A 14,463-nucleotide genomic window follows, 5' to 3' on the forward strand; every position below is an offset into this window, starting at 1 on the left:
TAACAGCTCTCATGCGTTACTGTGGTTTCTACAGGAAAAATTACACAAGCACTAATTAGCATGGCCGGATCTAGAGGTGGGTATTGTCCACCCAAATTTTAGCATTGCCCACACAAATGACTGATCTTTGTTCTGGCCAGAGGCATGTGTATATCTGTCATGGTAGGTTTCCATGGCAACAAATATCACTTCACTCTGCGCTCATTCAAGTCGTTATGGGGGTGAAATTCGCTCTAATTGGGCGAAATCAGAGGGAATCAAGGGAAGAAAGCAAATTTGACACGGCGAATCCCCAACTCTATGCAAATGAGAACCACGTGACAACCAATCAGTTCAGTGTGTGATGTGTTTGGTACATGACCTTCTCTAGAGAGGCTGGAGAAATAAAAAAGTCTAAAGGCTACATGTAGCATACAAACATGTATGTGATTAAAAGATCTCTGGGCAACTATTTGTGTCTACATCAACACGGGTTGTTGTTTACATGTTATGTGAACTTAGTTAGGGCCAGAGCAGTAGAAAAAACTCTCTCAGTGACTCTGGTTGGGGCAAATAGACCACTGTAGACCTTCATTTAAGCACTCGAACTTTTGAGCTGTTTTCACAACCACACTCCCAGAGTGAAAAGTGGTAGAGTGAACTTCACGAGGTGTTTTGCTGTGTGGAAGCCTAGTGTCAGAGTAGTTATGTCTGTTTGGAATCCTGTAGGTGAATCACTTTTTACTGCCCCCCTATTGTCAATATCATTGGCTAGCTCAACGACTGTAAACTGTTCTGATATCTGATTGGTTGGCTGGACACTGCTGACAGTTCTACAGAGCACAGCTCTTGCACGAAAACTAAATCACAGCGACATTGTTCTCATATATATAATTTAAAATTGAAATATTAAAAAAATCATTGTGCATTTCTTTTTGACAGATATAGCTGACATTTCTGTCAAATACAAGCTATTGGTAGCCTATAGGCTATACTTCATGTTTTTTGATAAGCTGTAAAAAGAAAATAATGCATTGGTGAATAAAAATTGCCCACCCAAAAATTATGATCAGGGAAATCTAGAACTGGGCCTCCTAAATACACCCAATCAGCCCCATTCATTACATACCATTCAAATCATTCTCATCCAACAAGGACACAGTTCACACTGCAAGGACAACCATAAAAACTGTGGAAAAAGATTTAAATAACGATTATTTGGATGACATAATGTTTTTAACTGAAATGAACACTGATCAAAGATTCATTCTCTGTCTGAAATTCTGTGTCAGAGACAAAACTGCCTCATCATCCATCATCAAACACAACACAGATTAGTTTGAATGTATCAGTTAAAAACAGACTACAGTGACCAACAGAGAACTAAACACAACACAGTTTAGTTTAAATGTATCAGTTAAAAACAGACAGAGTGTAAAGTGACAGTACATTAGTCATGTTTAAAGAAAGTCAAAGGGAGGGAGTCCTGTCTGATCAGCCCAACTATTCATAACCACTCACATATATCCATTATTAATAGTCTAATTGGTTTCCTTTATAAATGTTATATTATCTGGTATCAGTTGAAAAGATTTGAAAATCAAATTCAAAGACTTGAAAAGACTTCGGATCAACGTAAATACATGTACATACAGTTTGTTTGTTGTGTTTGCTTTCCATTAGTGAAACTCTCCCATTCCCCTCTGTTCAATCAGCTCCACTCTCTGAATGATTAAACACTGTGTAGTGAGAATTCTTCACCAGCTGTCAATCATTATTGTTACACTTCATCACTATCATCCCAACTGTATATGAGTCCTAACCTCAACTACAAGGCTGAGAAGGGTTCAGCCTGCCAGCCTTGATGGAGTCATATGTCTCCCAAAGAAAGTATCTGTCAAATGTGGAAACACAGGTCTGAACCAGGATCAGTCCTGGTGTGGCCAGTGTCAGCAGGTTCTGAGAGATTCTTTTTTTAACATCTCTCTCTCTCTCTCTCTCTCTCTCTCTCTGCAGTGTGGAGACAGACCTAACTGAGGATCAGTCTGGGTGTTTCGAAAATGTCCAACACAACACGTCCATGTCTGCGTCAGATGATGTCCTGCTGAGGGTCATCATTGAGGGTCATAAAACTACCCTGAAAAATAAGTATGAGTGCTTATATGAAGGTGTCGCACTCAAAGAAAACCAAATCCTCCTCAACAGCATTTACACAGAGCTCTACATCATAGAGGGAGAGAGTGAAGGAGTGAATGAGAAACATGAGGTTTTACAGATTGAAACAGCATCCAGGACACGGGTTTCTCAAGACAAACCAATCGTCTGCAATGACATCTTCAAACCCTTGTCAACCAACCGAACTAAAGAGGAGAAAAAAGCCTTGTCTAGTAAGGAACCTGGAGGGGACAGACAAAAGCCAGAAATCAGAACTGTACTCACCAAGGGCATCGCTGGAATTGGAAAAACAGTCTCTGTGCAGAAGTTCACTCTGGACTGGGCAGAGGGAAGGACCAATCAGGAAATTGATTTTGTGTTGGTTCTTCCTTTTCGAGAGCTGAACTTAGTTAAAGATAATCAGTTCAGTCTTCATGGACTCCTGCTAGAGTTTCACCCAGAGCTGAAAGACTTGGATCCAAAGAAATATAATGATTGTAAAATGCTGTTCATCTTTGATGGTTTTGATGAGAGTCGACTACAGCTAGATTTTTCTCAGAGGCTGTGTGATGTGACCACAACATCATCAGTGAACAAACTGATATCAAACCTCATTCAAGGAAATCTTCTTCCCTCTGCCCTCATCTGGATAACCTCCAGACCAGCAGCAGCCAATCAGATCCCCTCTCAGTTCATCAGTCGTGTGACAGAAGTGCAAGGATTCAATGATTCACAGAAAGAGCAATACTTCAGAAAAAGAGTCACTGATGAGAGCCAAGCCAACAGAATCATCTCACACATCAAGACATCAGTGAGTCTCCACATCATGTGTCACATCCCAGTGTTCTGTTGGATTTCAGCCACTGTGCTTCAGGAACTGCTGCGTCAAGACAATGTTAAAGAGATCCCTAAAACTCTGACTGAAATGTACACACACTTCCTGCTCATTCAGACTAAAATGAAGAATAAGAAATATGAGGAGAAAGTGGAGACAGACTCAAGCAATCCTCTGGAATCAAGCAAGGAGATCTTTCTGAAACTTGCTAGGCTGGCTTTTAATCAGTTGTTGAGGGGCAATATCTTGTTTTATGATGAGGATCTGAGAGAATGTGGCATTGATGTGAGTGAGGCCACAGTGTACTCTGGGATTTGTACTGAGATCTTTAAGGAGGAATCTGTGCTTCGTCACAAAAAGGTCTACTGCTTTGTGCATCTGAGTGTTCAAGAGTTCTTTGCTGCTCTCTATGTGTTTTACTGCCATGTAAACAAGAACATGGAGGAACTGGAGTATTTCATGCCAAAAGAGATCAATGCATCAGACAAGACATTCATGAAGGCACTGAGCTCTTTTCTGCCCAGACAACGGGTAAATACTGATCCGTTGGCTGTGTTACTGAAGGGAGCTGTGGATAAATCTTTGGAGAATAAGGATGGACGTCTCGATCTGTTTGTCCGCTTCCTTCATGGCATCACACTGGAGTCCAACCAGAAACTCCTACAAGGCCTGCTGACACACACACAGGACAACCAGAAGAGCATCAAGAAAATAAGTCGTTACATCAAAGAGTTAAATAAAGATGGTGTCCCACCTGAGAGATGGATTAATCTACTGCACTGCTTGACTGAAATGAATGATCGTTCTCTCCACAGAGAAATTCAAGCTTTTGTCAAGTCTGAAAATTACAGAACTAAACTCTCACTTGCACACTGCACAGCACTGGCCTACATGTTTCTGATGTCAGAGGAGGTGCTGGATGAGTTTGACCTGAAGAAATACAACACATCAGATGAGGGTCGTAGGAGACTGCTCCCAGCTGTGAGGTGCTGCAGAAAAGCTCTGTGAGTTTTTAGTTTCACACATTTGTAAAGTAACACGCTTATAGTTGCATTATCTGAAAGGAAAATTTAGTGTGGCTGATCTTGGCCATGTTCCTGGGTACAGGTATCTGTTTTTGGAAAAATTTTCAGTTTGTTTTCAGTTTTTAAATTATGAGATTGTTCATGAATTATGATATACCATAAACATTACAGGAGATAATAGATTCATGCAGGCAAACTTACATACATGGCAGTACAGTATATGGATGATGGGCAGTAAAACATCTGTGCATATAAAATATGCAGGTCGTGTGTTATACATTATTATCTATGTTTTTATCATTATTTTTAGTCTCCTCAGGTCTGATACCACAGTACATAGGCCAGGGCTTTTCAACTACACATTCAAATGGGCCGGATTTCAGAACCAGGCCTTGTTCATGGCCCAGAAAATGTTTGGAAGCCTATTCCTTGGCTCCCATTTCAAGGCAGGGCTGATTTTAAAGTCCCCCTATTAACATTTAAAATTTTACATGGGCTTGTGCCGGCCTACCTATCTGATTTATGTCTTGGGCTTAAGCGAGTACTACAGCATGAGTGATGCTATATCTTACAGTATGTACAGTATTGTTGACAGTGGTGAGCAATATATATACAGGTTTTAATAAATGTATACTATATTAATTATGTTATACATAGAGGTGAAGCTGACAGAGTAGGAAAGAGGAGTGTATATGTATGGGTTATATGTACAGTATAGACAAAATATGTACAGTAGGATGTATGTACAGTATAAATAATGGTAATCTGAACAACGTGAGAGGTTCAGCCAGTGCAAGAATGAGCAGTGCACATATAAAAGTACAGAGACAGTGCAGTGATGTCTGTGTCTTGCTGCATGGATGTGGCTCCATCCTTAGGTCAGTGGACTGACTTTGTCTCCATGCCCTGCTGTCCCTGGCCCTGCTCTCCCTGCGTGGCCCTGCTCCTCCTGCGCCCTCCACAGCCACTAGCGTTTCTACATTCATGCATCTCTAAAAAAATGATTTTCTTTCTTTATTGTGTTAAGTGCTGATACCCCACTAATGCTCTCCTTTTCCTCCCTCATCTTCTGCATGTCTGTGTCTCATTTGTCTGAGCATGAGGGTCTTGTTTGAATGTGGCTGCTTTCCTCTTAGGTGTGACCCACTGTGGCTGTGTGGCCTACCCCGGTTGAGCCCCCCCTGCTGTTTTGTTAGTCTTTATTTCTGTCTACTAGTGTCTTTTCATTTTCATTATTTCTGTGTTGTTTGCAATTTGCCCACTGGGTCAGTACCTATTGCACACCTGTCTGGCCATGAAGGGGTCTCCTCTCTCTGTGGTCCTTCTCAAGATTTCTCCCATTTTTCCCTATTTCATCTGGGGTTTTTGGGGGTTGGTTTTTTCTTGCCTGCTGTGAGGATTAGGTCAGGGGGTGTCATCCTGCTTTGTTTGTTGTAAACCTGTGGGCATGTAAAGCCCTCTGAGACTGTAAACAGTGATACTGGGCTTGAAATAAACTTGAACTTGAATTTGAACTATTTACATACAAAATTTACATTTATGAAGCGTTTGGAAATAGTAAAGAAAACTTCTTTGTTAAAGTAGGGTGTTTGTTAAAGCAGTGCTATTTTACCAGCTTTACAACAGTTTGTAGCTGACAGACAGGCACTGACTTTGTGAACAAGATCAAAATCATAGTCTATCAGTTAAGATTAATACAGGAAATTTAAATACATTTCAAGCTTTTGTGACTGTAACTCTCTCTCTCTCTCTCTCTCTCTCTCTCTCTCTCTCTCTCTCTCTCTCTCTCTCTCTCTCTCTCTCTCTGTCCAGACTTGCTGGTTGTAAACTCACTGAACAGTCCTGTGAAGCTGTAGCCTCAGTTCTACAGTCAGTAAACTGTCCCCTGAGAGAACTGGACCTGAGTAACAATGACCTTCAGGATTCAGGAGTGAAGTTGCTCTGTGTTGGATTGAAGAATCCACACTGTAAACTGGAGATACTGAGGTCAGTATTAATGAGGAAAGATATTTTTACTAAAATGTTTTGTGTCATTTCTTTACTCTGGATTTGCCTGTGTGTTCGATCTCTAGCTGAATTAATTCACCTAAACTTATCAGTTTTCATGCCTTTTATTGCGTGTCTTTTCCTGTTGTCTGGATTAAAATGATCTTTTGTTATGCTGATAACAAAAGTATGACATTTTGAAGATTTAGATTCTGTAATATTCTGATCACATATGACGAAGCAGATAAAGGATTACAGTCATTTGATGCGCAACCGAACCGTGATTATATCAGTGAAAGTAATGTTCTCAGACCAGACATCTACAAATAAGCAAAAAAAAAAAAAAAAAAAAAAAATGTTTCTTTGCTGTTGTCGTCTGGCAACCTAACAGCCAATCGCAAATCGAGAGACTAATTTGTGAAGTCCGCCAAAAACAGCCAGTGCGCACGGAAAGTTTCTGAGGTAAATGTTGAAGTAACTGTAAGTGTCAGAAAAGGTTCGAAATAACTGCAATCCAGTCCACTCTCTTTGTCCCCCATACGTTAAAACACAATGTAAGTATGTCTTTAGAATAAAAATAATACATTATTAATCGGAGAAATATTTAAATTATCCATTTAGATCTGTGTTCAAATCTGTGTTTCCTAATTTGTATGAGACAAGTGTTAGCTGTAGCATGTGAGGGGGTTTTCATTCCACATCTGACAGAGAGTAGATGTAACCGGCACGTATTGAAAAAACTAGAAATTACAACAGCACAGTCCACTTTCTCTGTCCTCTATCTACATAATGTATGGATTCTTTCTGTGTATTTTAATGAAGAGATAATCAGACAAATATTTCGACTATCCGTCATTATTGGCGCGCAAACGATTTTGTAATTAGTCTCTGACACGTTAGCTATAGCATGTGAGGGGATTTTCATCCCAAACCTGACAGTCAATAGAAAACCCGACAGACTCATTTCTCAAACCCGCCAACTGAGGTAAAAACTGGAGATGGGGAAAGAGTCCAGTTTGTCAGAAATGACAGCAGCATGTGATTCACTGTTCATTAACATTCAGAGTCAGTTTTGTTCCCTCAAGCAGCATAAAATGCATTTTTATATTAGTGACTTTATCCCTTTAGACGTGTGTTCAGACGGGTTTGTAATTAACCTCTGACACGTTAGCTGTAGCATGTGAGCGGATTCTCTCTCCAGACACAGCGTTTCCACTGTCAGCCGGAGTCCGGAGAAATCTCCGACTGAAATCAACTTTTCACCAGCAGATTCGGTAGCCTGTTCTGTTTATATTAGTCATTAACTCAGTAAAGATTTTTAAATAAGTGGACAACTGAACTTGTTGGTAAAATAAGGAAGTACGGCTTTGAAAAAACAGTGGAAACTTGGTAGTGTAAAGCAGGGGTCTAGCGGTATACGATGGAAGACAGTATATTGAGAGAAAAAGTGAAGGGGGCAGGTTATTTTGTTCAGAACAAATGTTAATCTGGAGTAATTCACACTTATACTTCAGTTGCAGGTCAATTTGATAGTCATAAAATGTGTTTCTCTGGTGTTTTTACTGGAACATGGTTGGATCTTGGATCTGATGGTGATTATTTTAAAACTAGTCTTACTGTGTGTTGTTATTATTCTGTCATTTTGATTGACTACTGTCACCTAGTTGAATATATATGAATATGACTGTGAATATATAATTATATGTGTCATCTCTCTCTCTCTCTCTCTCTCTCTCTCTCTCTCTCTCTGTCCAGACTTGCTGGCTGTAATCTCACTGAACAGTCCTGTGAAGCTGTAGCCTCAGTTCTACAGTCAGTAAACTGTCCCCTGAGAGAACTGGACCTGAGTAACAATGACCTTCAGGATTCAGGAGTGAAGATGCTCTGTGTGGAACTGGAGAATCCACACTGTAAACTGGAGATACTGAGGTCAGTATTAGTCAGTTATTGAAAATACAATATTTATCATATGTTTTGTATGAGTTGATGTTTTATGCAGGGATCCAGACTAACTTTTTTCAGAAACATCCTAGAACTGTCCTGAAACTTTGTCTCAACTATACCAAAGTGAAAACTGACTGTCCCAAATATGACATTGCTTTTGTTTCCATAACTGTTCCATTCATTTCTCAGATGAAGTGTTTGTGTTGCCATGATACCATCAGTCATTTTTAAAAAGCTTTACAATCTTGACTCGTTTTAAAAGTGTGTGTGTGCGTACAGAAGAGAGATTATATCTGTGTGTGTGTATGTGACAAAGAGAGTGTGTGTTCTTTTTTATGTAGATGAGTACAAGAGAATGAGTGTGTACATTGAAGTGTTTCTGTACACACACACACACACTCTCTCTCCCATACCCACACATAAACATACGAGAACTTTTGTGTGTGTGTGTGTGTATGAGAGAGAGAACTTGTGTTTGTTTGTGTTGTGTGTGTGTTTGAGAGAGAGAGAACTTGTGTGTGTGTGTGTGTGTGTTTGTGAGAGAGAGAGAGAATGTGTGTTTATGTCGTGTGTGTGAGAGAGAAAGAGAACTTGTGTGTGTTCAGGGTCTAAAATTAACACCCACCACTTGCCAAATATGAGTAAAAATCTTTGTTGGTGAATAAAATGAATGATGTCAGTTGCCATTGGCGGGTTGCTGAAATAGACCTACTTCACTACAAACTTTCATCACTACCATGGGCGTCAGTTTGATTTGAAAAGTTCTGGGGACAATGACGGGTTTGACGTGACCTTTTTTCGGTGGGTCATATACTGCCCATAGATGTAAACGCCATCACTTTAAGGATGGCCTTTAAAAGCTGCTTGTGTTTTTTATGTGTGTCACGATGCTCTAAGGTTAACCTGCTTACATGGGTGACATAATACATCATGGTAAGGTAGACACGTTTGTGTCTTTTATTCTAGTGTTTAGAAAGTCACTGTCATGTAAAACAATAACAAGTTTATGAAGCCACATAACCGACATGTCTCAGTTAGACTATGTCTGTCAAACACTCCACCTATGCATGTTTTCCCAAATACTGAGACTGTGTTAGACCTACAGATATCACTACTCCAAGCCATGTTTCAGCACATTAGACACAAGTCATGTTGAATTCTGTGGACAATATAACTGTGCATTGTAAGCTTCTTGTTATGAAACACTTATTGAAGAAAACACCATCAGACGACATTGACATTTCAAAATCACATTTACAGAGTCTGAGAAAAATCAAATACACTTCATGGCAACCAAACGAATCAACCTTTGTATCTTTTCTTTTAATTGGTAATTAATGAAAACTACTTCTGAATAAGTGTGTTTTAAGAACACATATGTGTCATACATAAAAGAGTGCACAGCAGTAATGTAAGTGTTTGGGTTTAGAGTTACTGATCAGTAAGCATGTTGGCTCTCTCTCTTAATGACATGATATTGACCAATGTCATTTTATTCATGATTCAGTTGAACTAACTAAAGGCTTTCAGAAAGTGGTGGGGATGAAATGGGTGGTGATATAAAGTGGTGGGGATGTGTCCCCAGTGTAAATGACGCCTGTGATCACTACAACACATAAGTTAATTGACTATATTTCAATTCTTTGATTGACCCTCACTGTCCACCGTCACTATAGCTCAACACAACAGACAGTCGATGGGTAATTAGTAATGACATTGTTTTTAATGACATTGTATCTTATGCAGTTTTATGGCCGGTTGAAAAATATTTTGTCCAGTGAATTTTTTCACTTTACCAGCCATTGACAGATAGACCAAAAAGTTAACTTTGGACCCTGTGTGTGTGTGTTTGTGTGTGTGCGAGAGAGAGAGAGAAAGAGACCTTGTGTGTATTTGTGTATATGTTTGAGACAGAGAGAGAGAGAGAAATCGAGAGAGAAAGAACTTGTGTGTGTTTTTATGCATGCATGAGAGAGAGAAAGAGACCTTGTGTGTTTGTGTGCATGAGTGAGAGAGAACTTGTGTGTGTGTGTGAGAGAGAGAGAGACAGAGTGAAAGAAAACTTGTGTTTGTGTGTATGAGAGAGAATGAAAGTTTCCGTGTGTGTGTTTGTTTGTGTGTTTGCTTGTGTGTACCACTGAGAGAAAGAGAGAGAGCGTGTGTGTGCATGTGTGTGTGTGTGAGAGAGAGAGTGAGAAAAAGAGCTTTATGTGTGTGAGAGAGAGAGAGAGAGAGAGAGAGAGAGAACTTTTGTTTCTCTTTGCGGGAGACAGACATTTGTGTGTGTATGAGTCTGCACGTGTGAGTGAGAGAGAGAGAGAGAACGTGTGTGTGTGTAGGGGTGAGAGAGAGAGAAAGAGCTTTGTGTGTGTGTGTGAGAGAGAGAGAGAAAGAGAACTTGTGTGTGTTTGTGAAAGCAGATAGAATTTGTTTGTGTTTGTTTGCATGTAAGAGGGAGAGAAAGAGAACTTTTGTTTGTTTTTGCGAGAGAGACATTTGTGTGTATGTGTGAGTGAGAGAGAGAGAGAGCTTGGCTTTGTGTGTGTGTGTGTGTGAGAGAGAGAGAGACAGAGAACTTTGTGTGTATGAGGGAGAGAAAGAGAACTTTGTTTCTGTGTGTGTGTGTGTGCGTGTGTGTGTGAGAGAGAGAGAGAGAGAAATTTTGTTCGTCTTTGCGAGAGAAACATTTGTGTGTGTGTGTGTGTCTGTCTGTGTGAGAGAGAGAGATATAGAACTTGTGTGTGTGTGTCTGTGTATGGGTGAGAGAGAAAGATCTTGGTTGTGTTTGTGTGTGTATGTGTGTGTCTGAGAGAGAGAGAGAGAGACAGTGAAAGAGAGTTTGTGTTTGTGTGTCTGTGAGAGAGAGAGAGAGAGAGAGACAGCAAAAGAGAGTTTGTGTGTGTGTGTGTGTGTGTGAGAGAGAGAGAGAGAGAGAGAGAGAGACAGTGAAAGAGAGTTTGTGTGTGTGTGTGTGTGTGTGTGTGTGTGTGTGAGAGAGAGAGAGAGAGACAGTGAAAGAGAGTTTGTGTGTGTGTGTGTGTGTGTGTGTGTGAGAGAGAGAGAGAGAGACAATGAAAGAGAGCTTGTGCATATTTGTGTGTGTGTGTATGTGAGAGAGAGAGAGACAGGGAACTTGTCTGTGTGTGTGAGAGAGAGAGAGAGAGAGAGACAGCGAAAGAGAGTTTGTGTGTGTGTGTGTGTGTGTGTCTGAGAGAGAGAGACAGTGAAAGAGAGTTTGTGTGTGTGTGTGTGTGTGAGAGAGAGACAGTGAAAGAGAATTTGTGTCTGTTTGTGTGTGTGTGTGTGAGAGAGAGAGAGAGAAACTAAAACTGCAGGATTCTATTGGCATTTCTAAATTTACAACCTACCTCTGTGCTGCTTACATTCCCCCATTGGAATCAGTTTATTATGATGAAAACTGTTTTAAAGATCTCTATACAGAAATAAGCCATTTCCAGGCCCAGGGAAAAGTGCTATTGTGTGGAGACTTTAATGCACGGACAGGTACTGAGTCTGACTTGATAGATCCACAGGGCAATGCACATGTGTTTGGCCAGTCCCCTTTGCACCTCTCACCAACCACCATAATACGAAACAACTCAGACTGTGTGGTGAATAACAGTGGTAAAGAGTTAGTGCACCTCTGTCGAGCCTTAGGTCTGTACATGCTTAATGGTAGGATCAGAGGGGACTCTTTAGGGAGGTTTACGTATTCTTCAGCTCTGGGTAATAGTGTAGTGGATTATGCAGTCACTGACATGGACCCCTCCTACTTCAGTGCATTCACTGTCAGGCAGCAAACTCCTTTCTCAGACCACAACCAATTAAATATATTTCTGAAAATGACTGACCAACCCACTAACACACAAATGAAGCCCAGTGCGCTGCACAAGCTTAATCCCACCTACAGATGGGCTCCGGACAGCCCAGAAAAATTTACACAAGCCCTAAACTCGCCTGATTTGACAAATCAAATTACTAAATTTACAGATAAACCATTCCCCAATGACAAAAAAGGTATAAACATGGCTGTTCATGAGCTGAACCTGATTTTCCACAGGGCAGCAAAAAAGGCTAGCCTAACAAAAGCCAACAGCAAGACAGTCAAAAAACAAAGATATGGGAAATGGTTTGACACAGAATGTAAAAATATCAGGAAAGAGCTAAGGCACCTATCAAACCAAAAACACTACCATCCCCAAAACACAGACTTAAGACTGCAATATTACAAAACCCTCAAAAGCTACAAACAAACAATCAAAAGAAAAAAACAAAACTACACTAACAAACTTCTCCATGAAATTGAAGATTCCATTAATAAAAATCAGTTCTGGGAGATGTGGAATACTTTGAGTGCAAAAGAACCACAAGAAGTACCCATTCAAAATGGTAATATTTGGATTGAGCATTTTCAAAACCTCTACAGTGAAATACAATCAACAGAGCCAAATCAAAATCAGAATCAGATCAAAGAAAAACTACACAATTTTGAATCTATATTTAAAAACAACCAAAATCCACTTGACTACCCCATTTCAAGTGAAGAATTGGCACAAAAATTAAAATCTTTAAAACCCCATAAAGCTTGTGGTCCTGACAGTATCAGAAGTGAGATGCTTAAACACAGCACGCCTGAGATGCAGAGAGCTCTGCTCAAAGTATTCAATCTCACCCTAAGTTCTGGCTGTTTTCCTGATGTCTGGAATCAAGGGGTCATTACCCCAATTCATAAAGGTGGAGACAAATTGGACCCTAATAATTACAGAGGTATCTGTGTGAGCAGTAATCTGGGGAAGGTATTTAGTAGCATTTTAAATGACAGAATTCAAACCTTCCTTAATGAACACAATGCCCTGAATAAAAGTCAAATTGGCTTTCTCCCAAACCACCGTACCACAGATCATATCTACACCCTGCACACCCTAATCCATAAACATGTAAAAGACACAAAAAGTGGAAAAATATTTGCTTGCTTTGTTGACTTTAAAAAAGCATTTGATTCTATTTGGCACACAGGATTATATAACAAACTTTTAGAAAGTGGTGTAGGGGGTAAAGTATATGATGTGATCAAATCAATGTATTCAAATAATAAATGCAGAGTAAAAATTGGCAAAAAACAAACAGAGCTCTTCACACAGAGACGTGGAGTGAGACAGGGCTGCAGCCTGAGTCCAACACTCTTCAACATCTACATTAATGAATTAGCCGTGCAGTTGGAACAATCTGCAGCCCCTGGACTCACCCTTCAAGACACAAAGGTCAAATTCCTGCTCTATGCAGATGACCTGGTGCTCCTGTCACCCTCTGAACAGGGCCTACAGAAGCACCTGGACCTGCTAGAGAAGTACTGCCAGACCTGGGCCCTGGCAGTAAATCCTATAAAAACAAAAATCATGATTTTCCAAAAGAAGCCCAGATGTCAGGAACACAAATACATGTTCACTCTGGGTAGCACTGTCCTAGAGCACACGATGCAGTATACTTACCTCGGTCTTCCCATTACTGCATCAGGAAGTTTCAGCACGGCAGTGAATGCACTCAAAGAAAAAGCCCGTAGAGCACTTTATGCTATAAAATCCAAATTTTACAATATAAATATACCAATCACAATCTGGTGCAAATTATTTGACAGCATAATACAGCCTATTGCGCTGTATGGAAGTGAGGTCTGGGGTCCACTCGGTATGCATGACTACACTACATGGGACAAGCATCCAACAGAAGTCCTACATGCTGAATTCTGTCGATCTGTACTAAAAGTCCAAACAAAAACACCTAGCAATGCATGTAGGGCAGAATTAGGCCGCTATCCTTTGGCTTTATCTATTCAAAAATGAACTTTAAAATTCTGGATGCATCTGAAGTCTAGCCCACAAAATACACTCCAATTTGAGGCATTGAAAACCCAAGAACTGAACCCAGGAAAGAGTCCTCTAAGCCAACTGGTACTGAAGCTCACTAACCCAGTAACGAAAACTAACACACAATATGTTCAGACCAGTACTGCTTCCAAACCACCAATTTGTGTCAATAAAATCATCAAACAAGCAAAAGAAGACTATTTGGAACATTGGAGAAACCAGACCACCAGTCAAAGCAGAATGAGCTTCTATTTGACCCTAAAAAGAGAGTATAAATTGGCAGAGTATCTCCTCTCTGTCAGAGATACGAAGCAGAGGCAAATCCTGACCAAGTACAGACTCAGTGACCACAAACTTGCAGTGGAAACAGGCAGACTCAGAAAAACCTGGCTGCCAAAAGAGGACAGAACATGTGGTCAGTGCCAGACAGGGAAGGTGGAGACAGAGGAGCATTTTCTTCTTCACTGTGAGAAGTATACAGAAATAAGAAAAACTCTTTTCCATACATTTAAAACCAACCACCCAAACTTTGAAGTCCTAGACAAAACTGAAAAAATGGCTATCCTCTCAGGAGAGGGACCTTCAGCTGCTCTGGCAGCCAAATATATTTCACTATGTCATAACCTGAGGGACACTGAAGGACACTAGCTAAACCTAAATGTAAATATGTTTAACG

General features: G+C 40.3%; 2 protein-coding genes across 2 annotated transcripts in view; both read left to right on the forward strand.

Annotated features, from left to right (window-relative positions):
* The first annotated feature begins 2,059 nt into the window (after window positions 1-2,059).
* On the forward strand, window positions 2,060-3,976 carry LOC115817116 (NLR family CARD domain-containing protein 3-like). Its single transcript, XM_030780360.1, has one exon. It carries the CDS (start codon window positions 2,060-2,062, stop codon window positions 3,974-3,976), a length of 1,917 nt encoding a protein of 638 aa, XP_030636220.1.
* An 8,560-nt stretch (window positions 3,977-12,536) lies between these two features.
* Window positions 12,537-14,463, forward strand: part of LOC115817118 (stonustoxin subunit beta-like) — a 9,487-nt gene continuing 7,560 nt past the window's right edge. Inside the window, exons 1-2 of the mRNA XM_030780362.1 lie at window positions 12,537-12,719; window positions 13,065-13,295. Of these exons, the coding sequence (XP_030636222.1) occupies window positions 12,537-12,719; window positions 13,065-13,295 (414 nt within the window). The remainder of the gene's footprint in view (window positions 12,720-13,064; window positions 13,296-14,463) is intronic.

The sequence above is a fragment of the Chanos chanos genome, chromosome 7 (assembly GCF_902362185.1).
Source record: "Chanos chanos chromosome 7, fChaCha1.1, whole genome shotgun sequence".
In the NCBI taxonomy this organism is placed as follows: Eukaryota; Metazoa; Chordata; class Actinopteri; order Gonorynchiformes; family Chanidae; genus Chanos; species Chanos chanos.